General features: G+C 39.1%; 1 protein-coding gene across 4 annotated transcripts in view; it reads right to left on the bottom strand.

Moving 5' to 3' along the window:
- The window catches only part of USP22 (ubiquitin specific peptidase 22), a 73,346-nt gene extending 60,705 nt beyond the window's left edge, over positions 1 to 12,641 (bottom strand). For 2 of the 4 annotated variants that reach the window (XM_009286430.1, XM_009286433.1), the window contains exon 1: positions 12,512 to 12,641. In XM_009286430.1, coding sequence (XP_009284705.1) covers positions 12,512 to 12,623 — 112 coding nt within the window. In that variant the 5' untranslated portion in view covers positions 12,624 to 12,641. The remainder of the gene's footprint in view (positions 1 to 12,511) is intronic. The other 2 variants (XM_009286432.1, XM_009286431.1) reach the window with 1 other exon arrangement.
- Between the last annotated feature and the right edge of the window lie 10,893 nt (positions 12,642 to 23,534).

The raw sequence follows: 23,534 nt of genomic DNA, 5'->3' as shown, positions 1-23,534 counted from the left end.
GGGGGTAGATTTAGACTAGACAGAAGGAAGAAATGTTTTACGCTGAGGGTGGTGAAACACTGGCACAGGTTGCCCAGAGAGGTGGTGGATGCCCCGTCCCTGGAAACATTCCAGGTCAGGTTGGACGGGGCTCTGAGCAACCTGCTCTAGTTGAAGATGTCCCTGCCCACGGCAGGGGGGTTGGACTAGATGACCTTTAGAGGCCCCTTCCAATCCAAACTATTCTATGATTCTATTAAACCATTACCGTATTAGGTGGCCTGCAAGAAACAGCACTGAATTACTCTGAAGTCATAAATAAGCCAAACCACACGCTACGCAGCAGGTATTCTGCTGTCGGTCTCATCAGGCAAACAAAGGTGAAGTCTTTGGGCTCTCCCCTGTTAGTGGGCTAGTGGCCTTGGTAAGCTTGGTAAGGTTTCTTTCTAACCACATCTCATCCATCCTTCACAGCCTCCATCCATCACAACCTGCTACCCCTCTCCTTTAGTCCTGTATGCCCTTTTTTTCTCCTCCTCCTCTTTCAAAATCACTTTTTCAATGATTATGTCAAATTGTTTTTTACTTCTGCTATTGTGTAATAAAGAGAACAATTACTTCAAACAAGTTTGCATAATGTCTGTTGACTGTCATCTTGCCTATGTGCTTCATTATTTTATTCTTTTGTTTTGTCTATTTGGACCACAGTCAGTTTGCGGAAGAGGATAAGGACTGCTTACATTACCTTGTGTAATGCCTGAACACCAGAGTTTTCACCCTGGTGCCCAGAGGACTTAAACTCCTTTAGCAAAATATCGCAAAAGGGGATAAGAATCTTGGCTGTGGTGGAGCTCAGTAACAAAACACTATGCCATGAGGGGGAAGGGAAAAAAAACCCCCACAATTAAGCTACAGAGTATTAGAGTTGTATAATATTTACTCCATTATCTATTGCATTACCAGTTATGCACAGTTTTCAACAAACAATTGTTGAAAATCCAAAGTATTGATCTCCAAACACAAAAATCAAATACTGTTCCCCCCCCCCCCCCCAATAATAAAGCAGAGCTGGCAGAATATTAAATAAATAGGACCCTCTGTGAGCACTAATACTTTCAATCTACCATCAAAATGGGTAGGCATACGTTGCACTCAGAGGATTCCTTACCTTTCTCAGCTTTTTGGATTTACATGCACGAGTGATGAAGTATAGATGTCAAGATCAAAACCAACAAGAGACCACCTTACACAAACCATTTGTTCAGAGCAGATTGAATTTCTGGTGTAAAGAATCAGAAAGTTTAACAGAAACACTGGTGGAGTAAAAGCCGTAATTGTCCAGCGCCTGATTAAGGACTCTTGAGAAGATGTCCTCTTTCCAGCATACTTATGTGAACAATACAGTTGTATATATGCCAACACTTTTAATGTCATTAAAAAGACTGCAATAGGTTTTGGACAAATTACTTCAAGCACCAGTGACAAGGCGGCCTTACAGGCCTGATTACAGCACAAAGGAAGGGCAGGAGTTTCTCATGAAAGCCAAAACACGGCTGCTCAGTTTCAAGATCCTAGGAAAAGAGTCCACTAGTAAAGTTTGCAAGTTAATCGTTTCAAATTAGTATAATTTCAATTTTTCCCTTGAAATGTATTTTAACCTTCTTATTCTGGTCTTCTTGAGGTGAAAAAGAATGTTTTCTTTAGGGCAAAGTGCAAAATATCCACTGCCAAGTCACTCTGGTGAGCCACCATGCCCGTGGAGCCGGCCTGCAGGGCCTGGCAGGTTGCTGGGTAGAGGGTCCCCAACGGAGGAACCACTGAAGGGACTGTCCTCCTGACAGAAATTCTTCCTAAGCAAGCAATTCGTTAGCAATAACCAAAGTCACAACACACCAAAAGGACAAAGTCTATACAAAACTTTCTCCCTCAAACGACCTGGAGGGGGACACACACGCAAATTTCACCTCATTAATAGCAACAGGCTAAAACTTTTATTTGTTTAAACTAAATTGCTGTGAAGCTGTACCTCAAACTGAAACATCTGACCAGAAAATTCAGTAAAAAACACTATGACAGTAAAGTATGAGAGTGTACACGTAACAAATTTCATCATTTGCATTAGTATTTGGGATCAAAAGACTAACAGAAATGGGCCTCAAATTCATAAAAAGTTTGGGAACTACTAACCAAGAAGTGATGCCTAGATGTTTGAGATCAATCCAGTGCCAACTCTGCCACGATGCCCCACATTCCTCACGATAAACATCCCTTTTACAAGGCTCCTCCAGAACGGCTGCTACTCCTACCTTCCAGTATCTGCTTTTCCTAACGCTACTACTACCCCTCTTGGGAGGGGGCGGGGGAGGGTGAGATCACTATTTTAATTCAGTTTTATCTTAATACATGTACAGAATTGATTACACTGAAAAAATAAAATATGTGCTTCTACTGAATGCACTTTTTCTTTCATAGGAAAGAACGAGAAGAAATTTAAAAGAATCAATGTCATTTTATTAAATTCGATCCATCTAGTTTCCTGTTTCAGGAATTCAAAATACCTACTTGTGGATCACAGGCAAAGTAATTTAAGACTGAAAAGGCCTCTTGGAATGTAACATTTTTCTTTGCTTTTGTACCTTCTATGCTGACAACAGGCTACCATTATTTTAAAGTCAGATCTCCTTGTACCCCTTCATATACAAAATTCAAAACAGCTGCAACGCAAGAGAGAGAAAGTCAAAAGATATCTCATTTTTCATTTAAAAATAAAGTTATCAGCCTGGAGAAAAAAATGAGGCATCACAGAAGATCATGTGGGAACGAGAGCAACTTTATCTACTGGTGCAAGTGACAGTAAGTTTCGAAAGACAACAGCTCAAGGGTGAAAGTTTAAATTTAAGCAGCAAAAGGTCTTCAAACTCTCCATCTGGGAGCCAAGTGAACTGTTTTGTTTAAGCCTGAGTGCTTTACTTTGCCAAATATATCCACTGACATCCTTGTGAAAATGTTAAGAGACCAGGGATGATGGGAACGTAACAACACCACGTAAAAAAAAAATCAGGGAATCATGCTACATCCAGAGTGTGTGTCTGCACGTGCGTCTCATCCTGTTAAGAAACTTTTATGTTCAGTTTTTGAAAAACCCAAGTGAACAGAACTAACTTTGCTCAGTTGAAAATGGGATACTTCACCGTATTATACAATGGCCTTCCATCAGGTAGGATATTTGTGAATCATGCTTTGGTATCATGTTCTTTGGAACACTGGTTGCATTCAAGTACAACAAAACACACAGCAACACAGAATTCAGGTCAATTTTTACCTGTATTGAAATTAATTCCACCGTGAATTTCTATGACTCAGTCTTGGCATGTTATCAACCCGAAATCAACACACACTCATATTCTATGCAAGTCACCTACATTTTCTTCAACTTTTTTGTATTTTAAGTCAACATCCTAGGCTAATTCATAGTCCCTAATTTCTCGCATTAAGTGTTAATCATTAAACCCGTTTCAGATAATAGTCTCAAGTCCACAAGAAGTGATCTTCTAAACTTCAGCCAGCTCTCCACTTGTTCTTCTATCTGATATATTAGCACAAAACAAGTATCTGATGGCATTCTTCCTGTTTTCCTGGCACCTGGAAACTGCATCAGAGATCAGAATTCCTGAACTGGTAAGATATTAAGGTTTACTGACATGAGTAAGAAAATCTTACTAATCTCAGTAAGAAAAAAAAAATTATGCCAAAATACACCAGCAGACTCATCTGAGGCATCAATCAATTTAAATATTTGAGTTTTTGTCAGAAACTAGTGAGCAGACACATTAAAGGCTGTTCACACTTTTCCCTTATCCTTTCAGTCTCTATCGAGGCAATCACAGCCTTATCAACTCTCCAAGTCACAAAACAGGCATACTTAGTTTTATTTATTTATACCTATAAATAAAAATAAAAGGTTAGTCCTGCTAAATGGTGATCCAAGCTAGCTTCCACTGAAATCATTGAGAATCACAAGTACTTACTTGCAGGGTGGGGGAGAGGGGGTGGAACCCCAAACTTCCTTTTGTTGCCAAAAATGCAGTCTCAGATACCCAATCTTTTAATACACGTTAAAAACGAAAGCCACGGTTAAGCATTATCCTTCCCTCCCACATTCAATATTTAACAGAAATGGTATTTTCTTCTCTTAATACTTGAAATAAAACCATTCTATTCTTCAAGTACTTCTTTTTCTTCTTTTAAACCAGCAGCCAACAGATAAGCGTTTTTGTGGGCTGTGCTCTAAAGTCTCCAAGATGCCTATACAGATCTAGAATTTTAATGTTTAAATGGACTGATTTGCCTGCAATCCAAACATGGCAAGTACCCAATACTATGCTGCAAACCACTCAAATAAAACTAGGAGCCAAATGTCCAACCTCTATGCTGTACACTTGCTTCTGTGACGGTTTAGAGTGTCATCCTACATCAGCATGCGAATTCAAGCCAGGAAAGATGAGATGTTCAGATGAAGGAAAAATGTCCTAGCATCCCTGTTTTTAACTGTTATACCAAAAATGTTTTTAACTGTTAATTTAGAGGAACCAATCTGTCAAAACATTTTATGTTAATTTATTAATGACCAGAATATTAACTTCAGCCTTTTGACCTCATTCAGAAATACAGATATTATACACACACGCTACTTATATGTGTGTGCATGCGCCCAGTATACTACAGAGGAGTCTGTAGCATGACTATACTTAAGCTGCCCTGCACTTCCTATTATAAAAGACATTTTGCCTTTTGCCAGTCTTCTCCCTGCCCTTCTCTGACCCTACAAACTTCAACAACTTCCCTTGTTTGTAGCAAATCTTTGAAAAGTGAAAAGGATTAAATCCTCCTGGATAAAGCACCTTTTCTTGATCCCACAAATTACTATTCAGGTTTAAAGGAGAGAAAGCGTTAAACGCTCCCTACTTAATCTTGCTGTTTTCTTCAGAAATTTGGGGACAGAATCCCAAAATCACAGCCACCAAGTTGTGTTTCTTCATATGACGTGATGCAAACTGCTTATACTCATCTGCATATTCTCATTTGATCAACAATGGAGCCTTACTTCAAAGCACTATTTTCAATAAAAGCAGTAGTAAGATCCAGAATTGCATAGAAGTTAGTAGTTGGGTCTGAGGCAAGCAGATGCATGCAAGAGCTGGCAATATGCAGATAAATATTCAGGAGGTTGGCTTTCTGAGGGCCAAGAATATTCCAGGTGGACAGAGAACTCTTCAGGAGTCATTTCTGATGCTACGAGGAGCTTTTGTGAGATGGCTTGCAGGAGCTCACAACTACCTGCACTTACCAAAGCAGCTCCTAGCAGAAGACAACTGCAATGAACAAATGCCTGCTGTCTTCTTACGAGTCCAGTCTGGCTCAAAATTTGAGCTAAGCTATAGGAATGCCATGTTGGAATGTGCGTCACATAAGCAAATGAGGATTTGCTTGCAATACTTTGCACGATGCATCCTAGAACAGCAGATATTTTTAATGGCTGTGAGAAACATTGGAGGTTCAAAAACATACCCTGTGGCTGACCTATATATCCAAAATGCTTTGCTCCTCCTCCTCCACTTCCAATCAATGACCCTCTACTTTACATCGCAAGGATATTATTATGTTGAAGTACAAAGAGTTTGGACTTTCTATTATCAAATTTCATCTCACTTATTACTGTAGTCAATGAGGCTATTTAATTCTTATCGCAGGACTACCTAGCCTTCCTCAGTATAAGCAATACCTCTGAACTTTGTGACCGTCATGAATTTCATACACAGATATAATTCCTTCTCTTCAATGACTAGAAAATAGCAGTAAACCAGGACTGGTTCTGCTAGTAAAGTCCACGTGTCCAACACACTCTGCTTTCAGTTTATTCATCATCAGTCACCCTTTATCCTGCCACCACAATTCTTGTATTAATCCTTGTCACTTCTGCCTCAAGTAATAATTTCAAAGGGGGCAAAATGTCAAATTCTTCACTTGATCTAGAGCAATTAGGTCCAGTGTATTTCCTTTTTCCAAGAAAATCAGTTATATTATCAAAAAGACACATTAGTCTGACACAATCCATCTCTGACAGAACTAAAAACACTGTATCCTGTTTCCCATTTGCCTTCATCTCCTTAACAGACTTTTTTCAACACCCACACTAAGCAAAACATTAGAACAGAAGTCAAATCAAGAGGCTGGTAAAATGCCCAGATGACCTTTTCTACCCCTTTCTGAGCCTAGATGCAAAAGGAAAAACCAAACTGCTACTCTAGCACTGCAATACGCTGCATGGGAAGTGCTTTAATTGCCCCTTCCACGCAGAGTCTAATGGAAGTTTTAGCTGTTTACAGAAGAACTCAACTCTACTGCCATCATGCAGAATTAACACTTCAGTCAATACATTCCAACTCAAAAGAAAGTTAAATAACTTTTACTGTCATTCCTTTACATAAGTGTTCTGTCTCTACATACTGAATTTCAACAAACAGGTATGTATTAACAGCACTAACCAAATTTTTTCCTTTAACCAACTTCAAGTATAGAAACCAGCTTTTTGTCATGTTTCCTCTGAATCAGATGAAAAAAATTAGTTATTTGTTTTCTAGGGGAAGTAGAAGCTTTTTGAATTCTACCAAAAAATCTTCAACTTAATCTACGAGCATTATTATTATGCTCACCCACCCAGTTCCTCTCACCACAAAATGTATTTATTGGACTGAACCTTACATCAGCATATACTTAGAAAAAACAGTTCCTCAACAAACAGTTTGTGATCGAATAAATAATGAATGTGCTCTAACAGGACTAATTCTGAAATCAACTGTTTGCCAGTCTCCTTAGAAATTGAATGGTACTTCAGTCTTCCTGCTGTTTCTTGTTTAGTCTTTTAACCACTGAACCTCAGTCCTGCTATTTCACCTACCTCTATTCTTTAACTCCAGAACAGGGCCTTAGAGCAGACCAAGACTTCATCCAAAAACTGCATTATGTGCTGTTTCAGAGGTACTATTCATGTGTTAAGAGTGCATCTTTAACAGATAGAAGCACAGCATGGAAATGCACGAGTTGGCTCCTTACCAAGGAGTTTAAATAGGTATACACAGGGCTTTGATACCATAATTGAACTAATCTAACTCAGAATGGTTATCTGCAACAGACTTTCCTAAGCCTCATACCAGTGATTTTTCTTGCAGCTAAGTAAGTGTGTGTGTGTATATATACACACACACAGAGCATGCATGTAGGGGAAAACTCTCAAGCAAGGTTACATAAATACTCCACTCAAAATCATCAATTTTGTTTTCTCATATGATATCCGCCCCCCCAAAGTTTTAATCATTACGTAATAGAAACAGAAAATATTCACTCAGAGAGAACGTTAAAGCTTCATTTGGTGTCTGCCTAGGATTTTTCAGCCCCAACCAGGAAACTGATAAAAGAATCACTGCTACGGTTTCGAGATGAACTCTCTCTACAGCACCAACCTCTCTTCTCTTTTAGAGCTAGTGTTCACAGCCACCTTCCTGTTCCTGCTACTCTGGGACTAAGTTACTATGTAATTTTCCTTCATTGAGCAACTGTAGAAGAGATAAGGAAGGGACCATCAGTTTTTACAAGGACAGAAACCACCAGCAGATTCCCCAGGTGCTGGTACCTGATTTGGAAAGATTATATAGGAAGATGACAAAGTATGCTGATGGCACACATTCATTTAGAATAATCAAACCTGAAGCCCGCAAAAAGCTCCAGAAGGATTTCAAGATACTTAGGAAATAGGCAATACCACCAAGAGTGAAACTCTAATCACTACCAAAGCGGACAAGTACCACTCAGGAAAGAAGTTTTGGAGTCACTGAGTATAACTCCCAAACAACATCAGGCTCAGTGTTGAACAGCATATTAAGAAACACAAAATAGAAGTCATGGAGGTATTAACTAAGAATACAAGTCATTAGTATAGTAAACTTTATTAATCCAAAGGCTTGTCACCACAGATGGACACATCAGAACTAAAAAAAGAGTATGATGAGGACGTTGAGAATCATATAAAGGTTTCAATAAGAAAAGCTAAAAATAGTTCAGGATCCTACGGGTTGGGAAAAAGAAACATCTGACAATATCAAAAAGATCAGGAATCCCAGAAGAGATCAGTAAGGACTTTTTATTCACCATTTCTCAATTCCTCACAAAAGAAATACAGAGCAAAGTTACAAGATCCATTACAAAGCAAACCAGAAAGACACATGCATTTTTCATATGGCTCAGAACAACCGTGGAACTCACTGCCTTTGCACGTTGTGGGTGCCAGAAAGGAACCAGGCTTTAAAAGCGGACAGGTTACTGGCAGCTACTGGAACACAAGCACCTAGAAGCAGTTTCCTGTTCAGAAAGTTTTTGAAGAGCTGAGTAGTAGAAAAAGGGAGCGTACAAGGGAAAAAATGCTTAATAACTATACTGATGCCTATTCTTTAAGCTACCTCTGTTGACCGCTACCAGGTAGAAGGCTGGATAGTTATGGTTCAGCTTCAGCCAGTACAACCACTTCAAAGAAGCAAAATGTTTTATGAAACTGGGAGAAGAGGAAAAAAGGAAAAATTAAGGATTCTGTATTATTAAAACTGCAACAGCAGAAACTATTTCCTGAAGTAACAACGTCCACAGACTAAGATACCACTTTGCTTAGGCTGCTGGATTTCAGATCTGTAGCATCTATAATCAGACGTCCCTTACAGTGACTTTGGTTCAGTACATTACAGTTCTCAAGGAGGGTATGGACAGACAGCCCTGCCTTATCTGCTACTGACAATTCCTTCGCATACTACGTATTTTGACACAGACCATCTCTGAGCAGTCCTAGGACATACCCATGGGTGTTTATAACTGAAGCCATTTTCATGTATTGGGCGGGCGCGGGGGGGCAGGAAATGAGAGATGCCTACACAGTAAGAAAACAGCAGTGAAAAAGAACAGGAAAAGGCTAGTTTGAATAGTCCCAAGTCTTCCGAGGTCCTGAAAAGGTCATTCTTATCTACCTCTTTCTAAAGGTTTTCATACCTGTACAAAAATTTTACATTGCATTAACGATTCCCAACCCAGTGGAAATACCAGCCTACCATGCTGACCAACTAACAGAGACTGTGCAAGGCAGAGATTAAAAAAAGAAGCTCATGTAGCTGGATCTTACTTCACCTACCCGTCACCCACATCCACAACTCAAGGAATATATTAAAATAAGTACGGTATTATTAATATACACTGAATAGGCAAGCAGATGCAAGAGCACAGGTATCACTGTAAGGTCAGAGTGTGAGTGTCTAATTTATATCGCTCAGGGAAGCAGAGATAACAAGGGATGTATTTCAAGAACACTCTGGACTATGATCCTGAAGCCTCCTGAAACATATAGCAGTTAGCTGCAAAAACGTCGCTTCCAGTGCTCAGACAGCTGTTACAGCTGAAATCGATGATATTTCGTACAACTGTGATTAAGTGTGCAATTCCTGCTAGTCTCCATGGAGACTGATGTTGGCTCAGCAAAAAGTCACCAAGTGTTTTAAAATAATTCCTGTTCGTTTTGAAATTTCAAAGCACTTAACATCTGGTAGGCAAAAACAAGTTATTTCCCCAACGAAAACTGCAGCAGTAAAAGCAACCAAAAGCACTAGCAAAACTACAAAAATATTTTTACAGCTCATTTCACATGCAGCTGGAAATTAAACACCAAAACATACATTAAAAAAAGAAAAAAGGAATCTCCAAAACTAGAAATCAAGCAGTCAGTTGTACAATCTTCACATTACATGTATTTGTGCACTGAGTACATTACATTTAACTGCAAAAGAATACTTTTTGGGATGATACAATACTGAATTATACAAGCCAAAATACAGAATAAACTCTTGCCCTTTTTATCTAAAGGCTATTCCTTTTGGGAAGTACCTTATCTGACACGCTCTTAATTGTAGTTATTGTCATGGTACTAGACAACAGTCTTAAAAAGCAAGAGTGCATCCTCAAAGCACTTCCCTCTGTCCAGTTTTAGTTTTCCTTTATGTTTTAGCTTCCCTTTATGGAGACAGAAGATATTTCACTACAGCAGACACCAGCAAATTCTACCTTGCATAAAAATTAACTTGAAGAATTTAGGCTTCCCAAATACGTAGATAAAACAGCAGCTCACAACATGTGCAATTACGAAGCTCTTAAAAGGTTCTCTGTAAATATGGTAAGTTTAATGGTAAAAATATTAGTGTTTATACAGTATCCACAGATAAACAGGCAAATACTGTCTACAGTCTCAATTTAGCACTGTAATTTTTTAAACCTTAAACCTGGCCATAAACCTATATTGGCACAAAAGGTTTTTTATACATGTATACACTTTACCAGAAATCCTTAGATAGAGTTTACCTAGAGTAATTTGTACTTCTGCGTTGGTAAAGATTCCCAAATAATTTCACCTTATGAATTGACTTCAAAAGCTTTTTGAGATTACACCCTGTAAAAAGCAATAAAAACCCCTTTCATACAGGGTTAGTTTGTTTTTTTCAATTTTCAGAGAATGATTGAAGATGGCAAGGACCTCTGGAGGTCACCTTCTCCAACCCTCCTGCCCAAGCAGGGCCGTCTAGAGCAGGTTGCCCAGGACCACGTCCAGACAGCTTTTGAACATCTCCAAGGATAGACACTCCACAACCTCTTGGGGCAACCTGTTCCAGTCCTCGGCCACCCTCACAGTAAAAATGTGTTCCCTGATGATCAGACAGAACCTCCTGTGTTTCATTTTGTGCTCACTGCCTCTTGTACAGTCACTGGACACCACTGAAGAGAGCCTGGCTCCACCTTTTTTAACCATTCTTTCAGATATTTATACACACTGATGAGATCCCCCTGAGCCATCTCTCCTGTAAGCTAAACAGTCGCAGTGCTCTCAGCCTTTCCTCAGAAGAGGTATTCCAGGATCTCCACCATCTTTGTGGCCCTTTGCTAGACTCTCTCTCCAGTAGTTCCACTCTCTCTTACTGGGTAGCCCAGAACTGGACACAGGATTCCATATATGGCCTTATCAGCACTTACCAATTTCAGACATCTTCTCATACTAATACATTTCATTTTTTTCTCCTGAACTTACCATTTAAAGGACAGCTATGTATACATAGCTGTAAAGTATACAGTTTATGCTGAATATTGCTGCCTACCTTGACATCAAGAGTGATGATCATGCCACTCTCAAAGGCTAGCAACTTCATAAACATTATGGATATTCAGTACTATTTTCCAGTATTCTATTTTTCAAGGCATTTGCAAACTTAAGCTACACCACTGTGGAGCCTAAATTTTTTCTATATGGAGGAAGAAACTATAACGATTTGCTGTTTTAAATAATCTTTTCCATAAACAGTAAACTTACACACCAGTTTCTTAAGCACAGGAGTACACAGCACTGTTGGCCTTCTGGAGCATCTTTGTCTTCATGGAAAATACAGTTTGTTCCATAAGCACTTAAGATAAATTAAATGAGAATGGTGGCCACACTGGTCAAGAGAAAATTTATTCCATGAAATAATGCCTTTTTTCCTGTTTCTTGTATCACTCCACCAAGAATGTATTTTCATTTAAAAGAAAAATTGTGTCATACACCAAGCAAAATTGTATACATCCATTTTGACACAACCAAAATTTTGATATAAAATTATCAGGATTTTGCATTATAACTCTAAAATGTTCTAATCTATAAGCAGTAATTTAAAACAAAATTGAATGCTTTTGGTTTTGAACATTACGTAGCACCAAAGCTAACAGAATAGAAGAACTTGTTAGCATTTTACCAACGTTTTTGAGGCAGTTGAGGCAAAGGTACTCTGTATCAGTTACACTGTTTTCTTATTACTTAGGTTGTTGACCCCACTGGAAACAAGAAGCCAAGACAGGGGAAGGGAAAAAAAAAAACAAACCCAACCAAACCCAACAACAAAAAAACCTCAAAACACCACAAAAAAACCCACCCAACCCAAAACTTTGAAAGTTTAAATAATTCTGATTGTCACTTGATGAGTCTTCTTTGTGATAGGAATGATGTTTTTTTCCTTAGCAAGAACAAAAAAAAGTGAAGATGAACTCCTGAAAAAAAGTTTACTGAAATAAATACTCTAGTTCAAGGCAGTAAACCCACCATTTTTCACACTTAGCAAAAAAAAAAATCTGTCTACACACATTTTTATTATTTTTCCCTGTATATGATATTAATTCATAAATACTAAGATACTAAACAGTAATAATTCAAATTTTAAGTTGTGAACAAAAACTTATCTGTGATGCAGTGGAAGCTTAAGCACCAAGTTTAAAATAATACCACTAAACTAACCCAAAACACAAATAAAATTGATCTCCCTGCCTAATGAGGTAGCTACAAGAAAATATCACCTTACTGGCCTGGAATTGACAGGGATAATACAGCGAGTTATAAAGCACCAGTGTCATCAGGATGACAGCTTACCTAAATTGTGTCGCTTTGTCTTTGCGTGCTCGTGAATATGTTTCTTTGTAAAACAGCCAAAGAAGACACAGTAGAGGCAAGAGTGGAGTCTGTTCAGGTGGGCACCACACATATGACAAATGCACGACTTTGCCTGAAATAGAGAAACAGACACAGAACATGAGTGACAGAAACATATCTCCAAGGTCAGCTAAATGGTCGTAGATGTAACTGCTAGCTTTCCCTTTTACTCGGTGCCTGCAACTCGGTGGTGCAGCCCATCCGGGGAAACAGGAGTTCTGCCCTCATGTGACAAAATACCAATTAGACGTATTAACGGAGAAAACTCTTCCATTCGTCCAATACATTTCCAAGTCTTGATAGAGAACAGGCGTCATCTAAGAGCAGACGATAGTCAACCCACTTACAACTCTCAGCTTGTAGTTTAATGAACATTTCAAGCCAGGGTAAGCAGGCACTGCTGCCAGAATACACAGTCCTACCACTCCCTCGCTTCACCTGTGCATTTCTATTCCAATACCAACCACGTACCAGCAGAATGACCTACACAGCCATCACAGCCATGTGCTCAAGCTGGGAGATAGATGTGTTTGAAACGAACCTGCCACTCCCCCCCATATTAACCTGTATCAGTCCCTCCATCCAGCTCACCATGAACCACGCAAACATTCACTGCTGGTGCAAAACCTTTGGACATTACAGCTAGCGCAGCATGGGCTTAACATTACAGCAGCACAGATGCTGATTACCAGGGGAGCGAGGTCTCGATGCATCTGTTCTTGCTCAGTTCCTCAGAATCGCCGCCCACCCACAGTCCCTACCTTGAAGCAATGGGCTTTGCTGCTCAACAGCCCCTTTGCTAAGCTGGTTCAGCTTACGAACCTGGAAGTTGAAGCTAGACTAAAACTAATCTTTTGTCAGGTTAGTAAGTTTGGGGGGATGGGGGGAGATGGATTACACTCAGGTGAACATCAGAGCTTAGGGAAAGCAGATGCCCAGCAGGGAGGTAAAAGGGGTGAAGAGGCAGGAGCTTTGGGTGGTGGGACCACAGCTGTTTCACAGCACCGAGCTCCTTGATCCACTCAAAAGCTGTAATATAACTTGAATGTTAAAATGTTTGTGAGTATATGGCATTTCATTTCTCTGCTGGAAGATTCTGCCACATTCATTCATTAAATTTCTTTATACCAGCCCACGAAACAGTGGTGCAACATCAAATCCATACCAGTCAAAGAGTTACAGAAGTCACTTTTGCCCCTCTAAGACTAGCTTTGAATCAAGTTCAGAAAGCAACGTGCTGACTATTCCCCAGAGCGACCCAGAATGGGGAGGTATGTGATGAAAGTTACGATGATTCATTGGAAATTAATAAGCATGTAAGCCTAACATGATGGTTTGCATTCCTATAACAATACATTTTAACAAGTAGGCCTGGAGGAAAAAAAAAGGCAATTAGAAGGTTAAGTAGACTTTTTGACTCTCAATCACATTTGAAGCACTCTAAGCCAACAACACACAAAACCTTCTCTCAGCATTAAACTCAGGTTCTTCAACAAATCTTTTGAAAAATTACTCTGTCTAGTAAGAGACTTAAGAGGGTTTGAGGGATAAGTCTTCTGCTCAACACCACCAAAAACAATTCGGGTCCAATACCATCTGATTGGAAGATACAGACAGGAGAAATTCCTCACAGTAAATTCACTTTTCATCTCAGACAACAGCAACTGCATTCAGACATATGTTTAAGAGTAACTGAACTTCTGTAACAGCTCAGAGCTACAGGGATCACTTAGAGGTACGCCTTATTTTACAGGCTAATCTGAAAATACTATTCCTTTGCTTGTCAATATAGAAGCACCTTTTTTCCTTCATATTAAAAAAAATAAGAATCGGAATTACTAAAATACTAAGCTATCATCTAACCCAGGCATTTCATCAAAAACAACCCCCAAAGTTCTTCAGTAATATTTGCCCAGTCTGCCACAACTTAAAATTAGTGCTGAATAAATGATGCACGATCCTGTTCTCTAGTCTGGCATTTTTCTTTCAGAATACTTACAGCTGTTAAAAAAATAATCAACAAAGAAGCTTGCAATATGCCGCACTATGTAACTTATTTTCTGCTTCTACAAATTAAGACTTAAATCCTGAATCTCACGTTGTGTATTGAAAGTTCTCCTAAGTTCTGTTAGATGAAAAAGATTGATTGAATCAAAATCCACACACCTACAGAAAGAAATATTTTAAAGTAGGACCGAAAAAATTCACCACCACCAGTACATTTTCCATCTTTAGAAAAATACTGCAGAACTGTCAAACTGTTGCCTAACGGTCGCTCTTTGGCTGCAAAAGCTAAATAGGATCAGCCTATCTGTTAAGATTGCTGCTATGACAACAACTCTAGCAACTAGCTATTTTACTTAGCCAGCTAAAAATAAATCTTTTAGCATTAAATGTATTGTAAACAGATGACATAAGCAGCATTAAAACCTGATCATTTTAGGCTGAAAGGCAGAAAACTCATACCCTAAGAGTTTTTATCTCAATGAAAATTAAGAGAAATCGAAGAATGTAAAAAAAAAAAAAAAAAGCGGTAAGTTAAAAGAGAAGTTCAATCACTTATTTAAAGGAAGCTATTTATCCATATCCTCTATTTGCTCAGTATAGCTCAAGATGGTTTTTCTAAAATTGTAAGAAAACAAGGTTAAATGACAGAGTGAAGAAAGAAATCAATATCAAAAAACATAGTGGCTATTCTTAACTGGATTAGCTGTCTCCTTTTCATCTGTCTGTGCTTTTAAACAATTTGCTAAGTTAAAACAAAGCTGCCACAGTCCCAGCCCACCCCGAATAATCAAATTACTTTGTTTCATAATACTCCCACCCCTGCTCACATCTCTTGAGGCTACAGTCTAAGACAAAACAGAATACTGCAAATGAGTAATCAAAATCAGTCGGATCCATAAAGTCACAAGCTTGCTTTAAAACACGACTCAACTTTTTTAAAAAGCAAGTTAAGTCTTGCTTATGGTCCAGACGCTTTAGGGAAGTCAACTAGCATTTTGGGTGGAGAATCAACCTGCCACTTCTCCTTTTCTCTGGTATGTCCTCCTAGATACAAGAACATCCCTTCCTTATCCTAAGGCATAAATGTAGAGTCTTCCCCTTCCTCCATACCCTCTCCTATTATTATTCTGCTGCCCCTATCATTTTATTCTGTTCCCTACTTGCTTCTCTCCTTTATTCTCCTCACCCTCAAGTACTCTTCTCTTCATCTTTAACTCTATTCTCTCTCCCCACATACTCATTCTTTCATCTTATGTCCCCAGCCAGTCTTCCTCAGTCCATACTGAACCTCTGTCTGTCTATCCCCTTTAATTTTGCTTTGATATTCTAACAAACTGCACACGGAAACCAGAAGAGGCACTGGGCGTTTTCTTTCTGGAAGCTTATAATCAGTTTTTTAAATGATAGAAAACTGGAAAGAATGGTCCTGCACAATATGTATGGTATATGCACACATATCGACAGTAACTGACATCATTTCTGACAAAGCTGCAGGAGTGAGCAACATTAGATATCCCAATTCCCTCTTCAGTGTTCTTTCCTCTACTGATCTCCTTTATTGCTACTAAGTGGTAGCAATAAAGGTAGTGGTAACACACCCACCCACCCAGATCCCTAGCAATGGTTCTGTACCTTCTTGAAAGGAGGTTTAAACAGCCTAGCAAGTGAGGGTGTAAAGTCTAGTGCACGATACACAAAAGGGACCTGGTTGTAGTGACCTGTAACACAGGTCAGAGTCTCATCTCTAAAAGGCTACCTGCTCTTGATTATTGTTAATAGCTATGATATGAAGTGAGTTAAAAAGAAAGCAGCAGACATCAGTAGGTCAAATAAACTAGACTGCTGACACTTCAAGTCTTCCCAGATTGTCAGAATAGCTTATTAGTTTACCATCCTACCATCGAAACAGTGGTGGAGAAAATGAACACATCCAGCTGGCGTTTTTTTCCCTAGCAGTTCTCTGCCCGACAATTCCCGTTCCTGCTCTCCTTTCCTGGGCCAGCTCAGACTCCACCTAAAGCAAGAAGGTCACGCTGGGCACGTAGCATCAGTTGTTCCAAAGACCTACAAACCTGTTTCAACTTCATGTAATATTGGCTCCTCAAATCAATGAATGGCAGTTTCGAGTGGCAATACACTATCCCTGCAAAGCAAACTGTGCAGAAAAAGCAAGAGGCATACAACAGACACCTTAGCTACTGCAAACCACCCTTCTGTATTTCCAGTTATTTCAGAAGTAGCTTTAGAAGCTCAATTTTTATTTAATTGTACATGAGAGGAAAACATCTTTTTAAAGAAGTTTTCCATTAGGGTACTTAAGGAGTCTTGCCTCTTATGCTCACACTAAATATATCAAAGCACTTTCAGAATAGAGCTGTTTTCAGTTACAAGCTTATAAGCCAAAGACCTCCTACCTTTCACAGTCTGCAAACCATATTCACCACAAAGGTTCAACGGAAAAGATGAACTAGGTAACACTAACAAGACAGTGGGAGGCTTGGGAGGTTAAAAGATCATAAGGAAGGTGTTGCCACACTGTATGTGTTCACAAGTAACTCAAAGAAGCAGATTCTTAAGGTACTCTTAAAGGAAATACACTAGCTATGGATCCCTGCTAGTGTTTGATCGTGTACAAATTCTTAGCATTAGCAAAGTAAAAATTTCCCAATACAAATCTCTTCAATTTCCCCACCTTTTAAAGTAAGTTTTTGTGTAAAACAGACATAATATTTAGACACATCAGAAGCAAGAGGAGAAGGTATTTAATTTTCTAATATATTATCATCATTATTGAAAGTCTTTGGAGGGGTACGCTTCACTTTCTAGCCCAAAACCAAGTCTAATTCTTCAGAAAGAACTTTAATCTCAGTCTACACTGATTAAGGTGTTTGTTGTGCAGCTCTAAATATGCCTACCTACAGAATACAGGTGTACGTAGGAAATTCTCCCTCCATGCGTAAGTTTGTTACCATAATCTGCTTTGTTCCCAAGGAGAAGCATTTGTGCTCCAGAAGCGGTACGTCAGCTTAAACCATTTCTTACAAGGTACTCAAGTGGACTTGAAAGAAGGTGAAGTCCAGGCACATGGAGACACTGAGGAGTCCCACTCATGGTTGTTGAATTTTGAAGTAGGATTTCTGTGAGAAATTGAGAAACCTATTCCAAAGTTAACCTTGGTACAACCACCACAGCAGTTATTTAGGCAGGAGAAGCTGCTAGCCCTAAAGCCAAGACGCAAAATTTAGCAATGCTATGAGATGCCTGGAAGCAGAGTATCTGTAATTCTCAATACTTTCTCTCAATACTTTCTCTCCCGTTACAATTTTATGTTTCTATGTTTAAACTTGCTTTGAGTTAAAACTAGGTATTATGAGATAAACAAATGCATTCTTCCAAGTCCCATCCCCTTTTCCCGGTGATGCTTCCACACGCTGGTGGGAGAGGCGAGTAAGAGAAAGCAGCAAATGAGGGTCCACTTGCCCAGAGCCTTAGGAATCTGCGACAGCTCCTGCAATAAAACTCTGCTTTCTTGAATCCTTAATCCCTTACAGACACATGAACAAATGTGAAGAGCCTGATTTAAAGTTTGCAGTGTTCATTAGTTTAACAGCAGAACAGGGGAAAGAAAAAAAAACCAAACCCAAAACAGAAAAGTCAGAGACTTTCAACTGAAACTTTTCAGATATGAAGTGCAAATGCCCTCAGTAGGCCACAGATCAAGACATTCAAGGGAAATTTAAACATTTCCTCACATATTCAGAGTTCCTGGTCTTAATATGCACATTTCAGGTACAGTCAATCCTCTTTGCCAATTTTTTGCCTTTTCTATTCACCTTGCCATGTCTAGACCATAGCCTAGGCACAGACTCTTATTTTTATTCCTATCCATCCATGTTGCAACTAATTCCTGTCCAAATGTAATGTAGACACAGGAGCGCATGTTGAGTGATGAACAGCATGCTTCCCTTAGCCTATTTTTTGAAAGAAAAAAGGACAGATAATCACAAAAGGTCATATAACCGACCATTGCTTCTTTCTTTGCTGAAGATGGAGACCCTACGGCTATTCCAACAGCAGGGTTTCTTCTGCCTTGTGGGAGAAGAAAGCCAGTATTAAACCACAGCTGACAATATTTATTACTCTCGAGTACCCTTTGCACCTTAAGAGTAACAAATTTAGGTCAAATCTGCCTTATGACATTTCTATCACTTCTTAGTCTACTTTTACTTCAAGATTCACTGTACTGCTTTCCTAAGGCAGGCATGCCACAGACCCATCATCCATTAGTATAGCAGCTGGGATATTTCATAAATTTAAATACTTAAAATTTCAAAGCCATGTTCTTTGGTTTCAAGAAACAAAAAGACGGAATTGATTCTACATCTCCATGGTATGGCATATAAATCATTCCTCCACATGCTGATAGGATGATTCAGTTACTCTGAGTCAGCGCACATTTCTGACGCATCAGCTTTAAAAAAAAAAAATCAACTTAAGTATTGTTCACTCACTTCCTGCAACCAGGTCTTAATTATGATACTGTCCAATTAGAAATGTCAATTTTCTTTTTAAAAGAATATTCCATCAATACTGTAAGTTTTGTTTCCAGCCCCACTAAGGTCAGGGGTACTAGTAATGGTTTTATTAGCACTAGCAAAACCGTGCGCTAGTTACAGAATTTTGTGGCTTGGTAAGTGTTCAGAAAGTCACCTTAAAAAAAATCCAAGTACAGATAACTTCTTAAACTGGTTGTTCTAAACGTTTGTTTAGACAGCAGCAGAAAAAGACAGTTAAGTATTTCAGCTCTGTTCCACAGCAAACATTAATTCTAAGGCACTTGCTCTGCACTGGTGTATTTGCTGGCTCCCATATTGCCATCGGGTGAGCAGAGAGATGTCTACACAGCTTTCCTAGTCTGCGAACGGGACTTTTGGCCCTGACCATCTGAGCACAAGTTTGAAGACAGCAATATCACAATTTATAATTAAAGATGAAATAGCCTAAGTTGTTAAATAACATCACAGTTCTCAGACTGAGTGTAAATAAAAATATACCATTATGACCATCTGAGCAGCTTGCTGTCCTTCTGTAGATTAGATTAACCCACGGCTAATTCCAACGAATCCTACTTCTGCCTATAAGTGAAAAAACTGTGAAAGAGGGAAAAAAATGAAAGTACTGAACATGCTACAAGAGATGCTAGAAAGCAACTTGAGGAAACTTTTTTTTTCCCCTTCCAAACTGGTAAAACATTTCCATTATACCTTATTCAAGATGCTGCATCCCAGCAAGGGCACACACTACCTTTCGATAAGGCAAAGTAACATGTACATTAGATTCACGTGTTCAAACCTCAGAATTGTTTTATCTTAATTTAACCCTGATTTTGAAAAAATATTAGCGGCACAGTACCTACTGCCAGAGAAAGAATGAATAAGTATTTTCTGCAATTCAAATTCTGAAGGCAATTCCCCCCCCCCCTTTATTTTTTCAGGGGTTTTTTTCCCCCTCCTATCTTCGTGGAAGACACTAGCAACCACACCAGGGAAACGAGACTTGCAGGTTTTGAGGCCAATATCAGAATATTTTGAAAGATCTGCTTAATTAGTACTTTTTAGTCTAAAAGTTTTAGAAAGAACACTAATCCTATTCCTTTTTCAGTTGTATTTTTTTTGTTTTAACAAATTATCTCTATTTCCTCAGCAGAGGCTTTTCATTGCCAGATAAGTGTTCTGTGGTGCTCTGATGCCAGGCTGACAAATTCTCTGGAGGCTGTGGAGAATAGGAGTTTATCCTAATTGATAAAGCAGCCTGAGCTACCTTCTGCAGGAGCGATGGCTTGCCACAACAGCAGTGTGGCTAACCCACCAGGAACCAAAGCACAGTTGGCCAAATATTTTGACTGGACCAGGAACCCCATCCAGAGAAATAATAATGCTGATTTTGAAAAAATATTAGCGGCACAGTACCTACTGCCAGAGAAAGAATGAATAAGTATTTTCTGCAATTCAAATTCTGAAGGCAATTCCCCCCCCCCCTTTATTTTTTCAGGGGTTTTTTTCCCCCTCCTATCTTCGTGGAAGACACTAGCAACCACACCAGGGAAACGAGACTTGCAGGTTTTGAGGCCAATATCAGAATATTTTGAATCTTCTGCTTAATTAGTACTTTTTAGTCTAAAATTAGAAAGAATTGAGTTTTAAAAAAAAAAAAAGAAAAAAAGGAGAAACCAATTAGGTTCCAGCTCCTCTGATGCCAGGCTGACAAATTCTCTGGAGGCTGTGGAGAATAGGAGTTTATCCTAATTGATAAAGCAGCCTGAGCTACCTTCTGCAGGAGCGATGGCTTGCCACAACAGCAGTGTGGCTAACCCACCAGGAACCAAAGCACAGTTGGCCAAATATTTTGACTGGACCAGGAACCCCATCCAGAGAAATAATAATGGTAGAATTGAGTTTAAAAAAAAAAAAAAAGAAAAAAGAGAGACACCAATTAGGTTGTTTCCAGCTCCTGAACAGGTCTTCTCAAGTGTAAAATTAACCACAAAAATGGCTGTGCAAACCTGACAGTATTTTGTCTTGTGCCTTTGGACATAGTAAACAATTGCTTTTTTTTCTCTGCTCAAAGGGTGGGAAGATGACGAGAGGTACCATGCTTTCAAGAGTTAGCTGAACACCAGAAAAATGCTCTATACAAAAGTGAATTGTTAGTAACAAAGAACACTGATCTGAAGACAAGACACAAGAGGAACACGCAGGTAAACCCTTCAAGTTCACAGGGCATAAGCAATACAGAGGGGCTGTTTCATAACACGCAAGAAAAGAGGCCAGCTATAAAAGCATCTTCTAGACACATCAGCTGGAAGCAACAACATTCAGAATAAGCCTGAAAGGACCACAAACATCCTTTGAAATAACACTATCCACTCTGCTGAAGGATGAAAAATCTGGATTAAGTTATCCCAGAAACTTTCACAAAGCAGGTAATATTCCAGCGTCCACTAACTTACGCATCAATAGCCAGAACATTCACTTTCCTTCTCCAAACTGTACCACAAAATGGGAATATTACTGAGCAGTTCTAGAGCACGGTGAGTAGTTACGTTAATAACTCATTTGCACAGCAGTACTGTTCCAGCCCTGAACTGGCAGGGGTTCATTCCCTATCACCTAAGGAAAATATGGGTAACTTTTCACTAAGCAGCAGTTGGAAAAAGGTGCAGTATAAAATAAGGAGACTCATTGATCTGAACTGAAAGAAGCAAGTTTGAAATAGCTTTGAGTCCATTAAAAAAAAAAAAAAAGGACAGACGGCAAACAGGTTCCACATAAAAAGCTTTAAAAATGCTTCTAGATGTACTAAGTGTCAGATAATATAGTAGGGTTTTTTATGACTCCACATGCTTTTCTGAATTCTTGAATGCATTAATTTAGAGAATAGTGTTAAAGACCATTTTCCACCATGCCCAAACATACTACAGCTGCTCTGAGACCAGTAAAGGGAGGGGAGGGGGGGGGGGGGGGGGGGGGGAATCACTGAAAATTATTTCAGAAAGATAACCTCCTTTTCCCCACTTCCTTATCCACAAATACTGGATTAATACATACAAAGACTTGTCTACAGGAGTCAGCAAAGCCTTCCCAGAGCCTTTCTTCCAGAAAGAACCAGACCTCTGAGGACAGATACTTTAGTTCTCATCTACTAAACTTGATCTAGTAGTTGCTAACATTATATGCCATTATACATTAGCATCACCCTATCCTAAAGTGACCTTTCCCATTCCTAAGTGAGCTACTTCAACCAAGTCATTTTTTCCCAAGGATTCAGAACAAGAATAATGACTTGCTTGTAATGTGGTTTTTCATTCAGTAAGACCAAAGCTCCAATGAGGCTCTGCACTAAACAGCAGGATGGAAAACATCAGTAAACTCATCTTATTTGTCCTCTTCCTACTGGAAGGGACTGGTTTAAACTGTTCTGCTTCATCTCATACAATTTGCACCTAACATGTATTTTTCTAAACTAAGACAGGTGACTTCATGCTGATGAGGAGCACTCACATTATTTGTTCCACCGGCTCAACTGTAGGTGGAACCATCTCCAAACCAGGGGCAGTGACACACATTTAGAGCAACTGCAGCTGTTTGTGCAGTAATCATGCCTTCCTGCTCTCAACCAATTAGACTATGCAGCTGGAGAGTTACTTCTATTGACAATCTGTGCTATCTTAAGCTTGGAGTGTATGTACCCTGAAGGGAATTACAGTTAAAGCTCCAACACACTGAAGTCAAGGGATTATACGCATGGACAATACTCAGAAGAGAAACACATTTTTCTGAATCAACTCTGCAACGAAGGCATGTTCTTAAATGAGAACAATGTTGTAGCCAAAGTCTATCCAAGCTCCAAAAACACTGCTTTGGTTCAAGGGCTCTTCTCAAGAGAGCAGTGCAAGTCAACCTAAAACTAGAGAACTTTGATGAATTTAAGAATTGTATTTGGGGGTGAAACAAAGATCTGACTAGTATCATTTAACCTCTACATACAGGTTTTTTCTTGTTCTCCTTACTCTGCATAATATATAATGCCAAGAGCTGGACATTAAATCAGATTTTTTTTTTTAAATTTTTTTATTTAAACACACCCCCCCTTCCACCTTGCCATACAGCAATACCCCAAAATTCCACAGCCGGTACAAGGCTGAAATGAAACTTGGGCAGGAAAAAAAAAGTTGCACAATTTAAAATACAGACAGCACAAGCTAGAGGAGAAAATAGAAGGATGCTCTAAAGATGTAATTTTGGTCTTCCCATATATAGTCACAGTAGTAAAAAAAAAGCTGTATTTCAACAAGAACAAAGCAATTCTCTGGAATTCAAATGACTATGCTGAAATTGCTTATTTGCTTCTCCTTTGGTAGGTGCTCATCTCCACCACTAGCATTTACAAATCTAAA

This window comes from Aptenodytes forsteri, unplaced genomic scaffold (genome assembly GCF_000699145.1).
Source record: "Aptenodytes forsteri isolate BGI_AS27 unplaced genomic scaffold, ASM69914v1 Scaffold55, whole genome shotgun sequence".
NCBI lineage: Eukaryota > Metazoa > Chordata > Aves > Sphenisciformes > Spheniscidae > Aptenodytes > Aptenodytes forsteri.
This window is presented reverse-complemented; position numbering and strand designations above follow the sequence as displayed.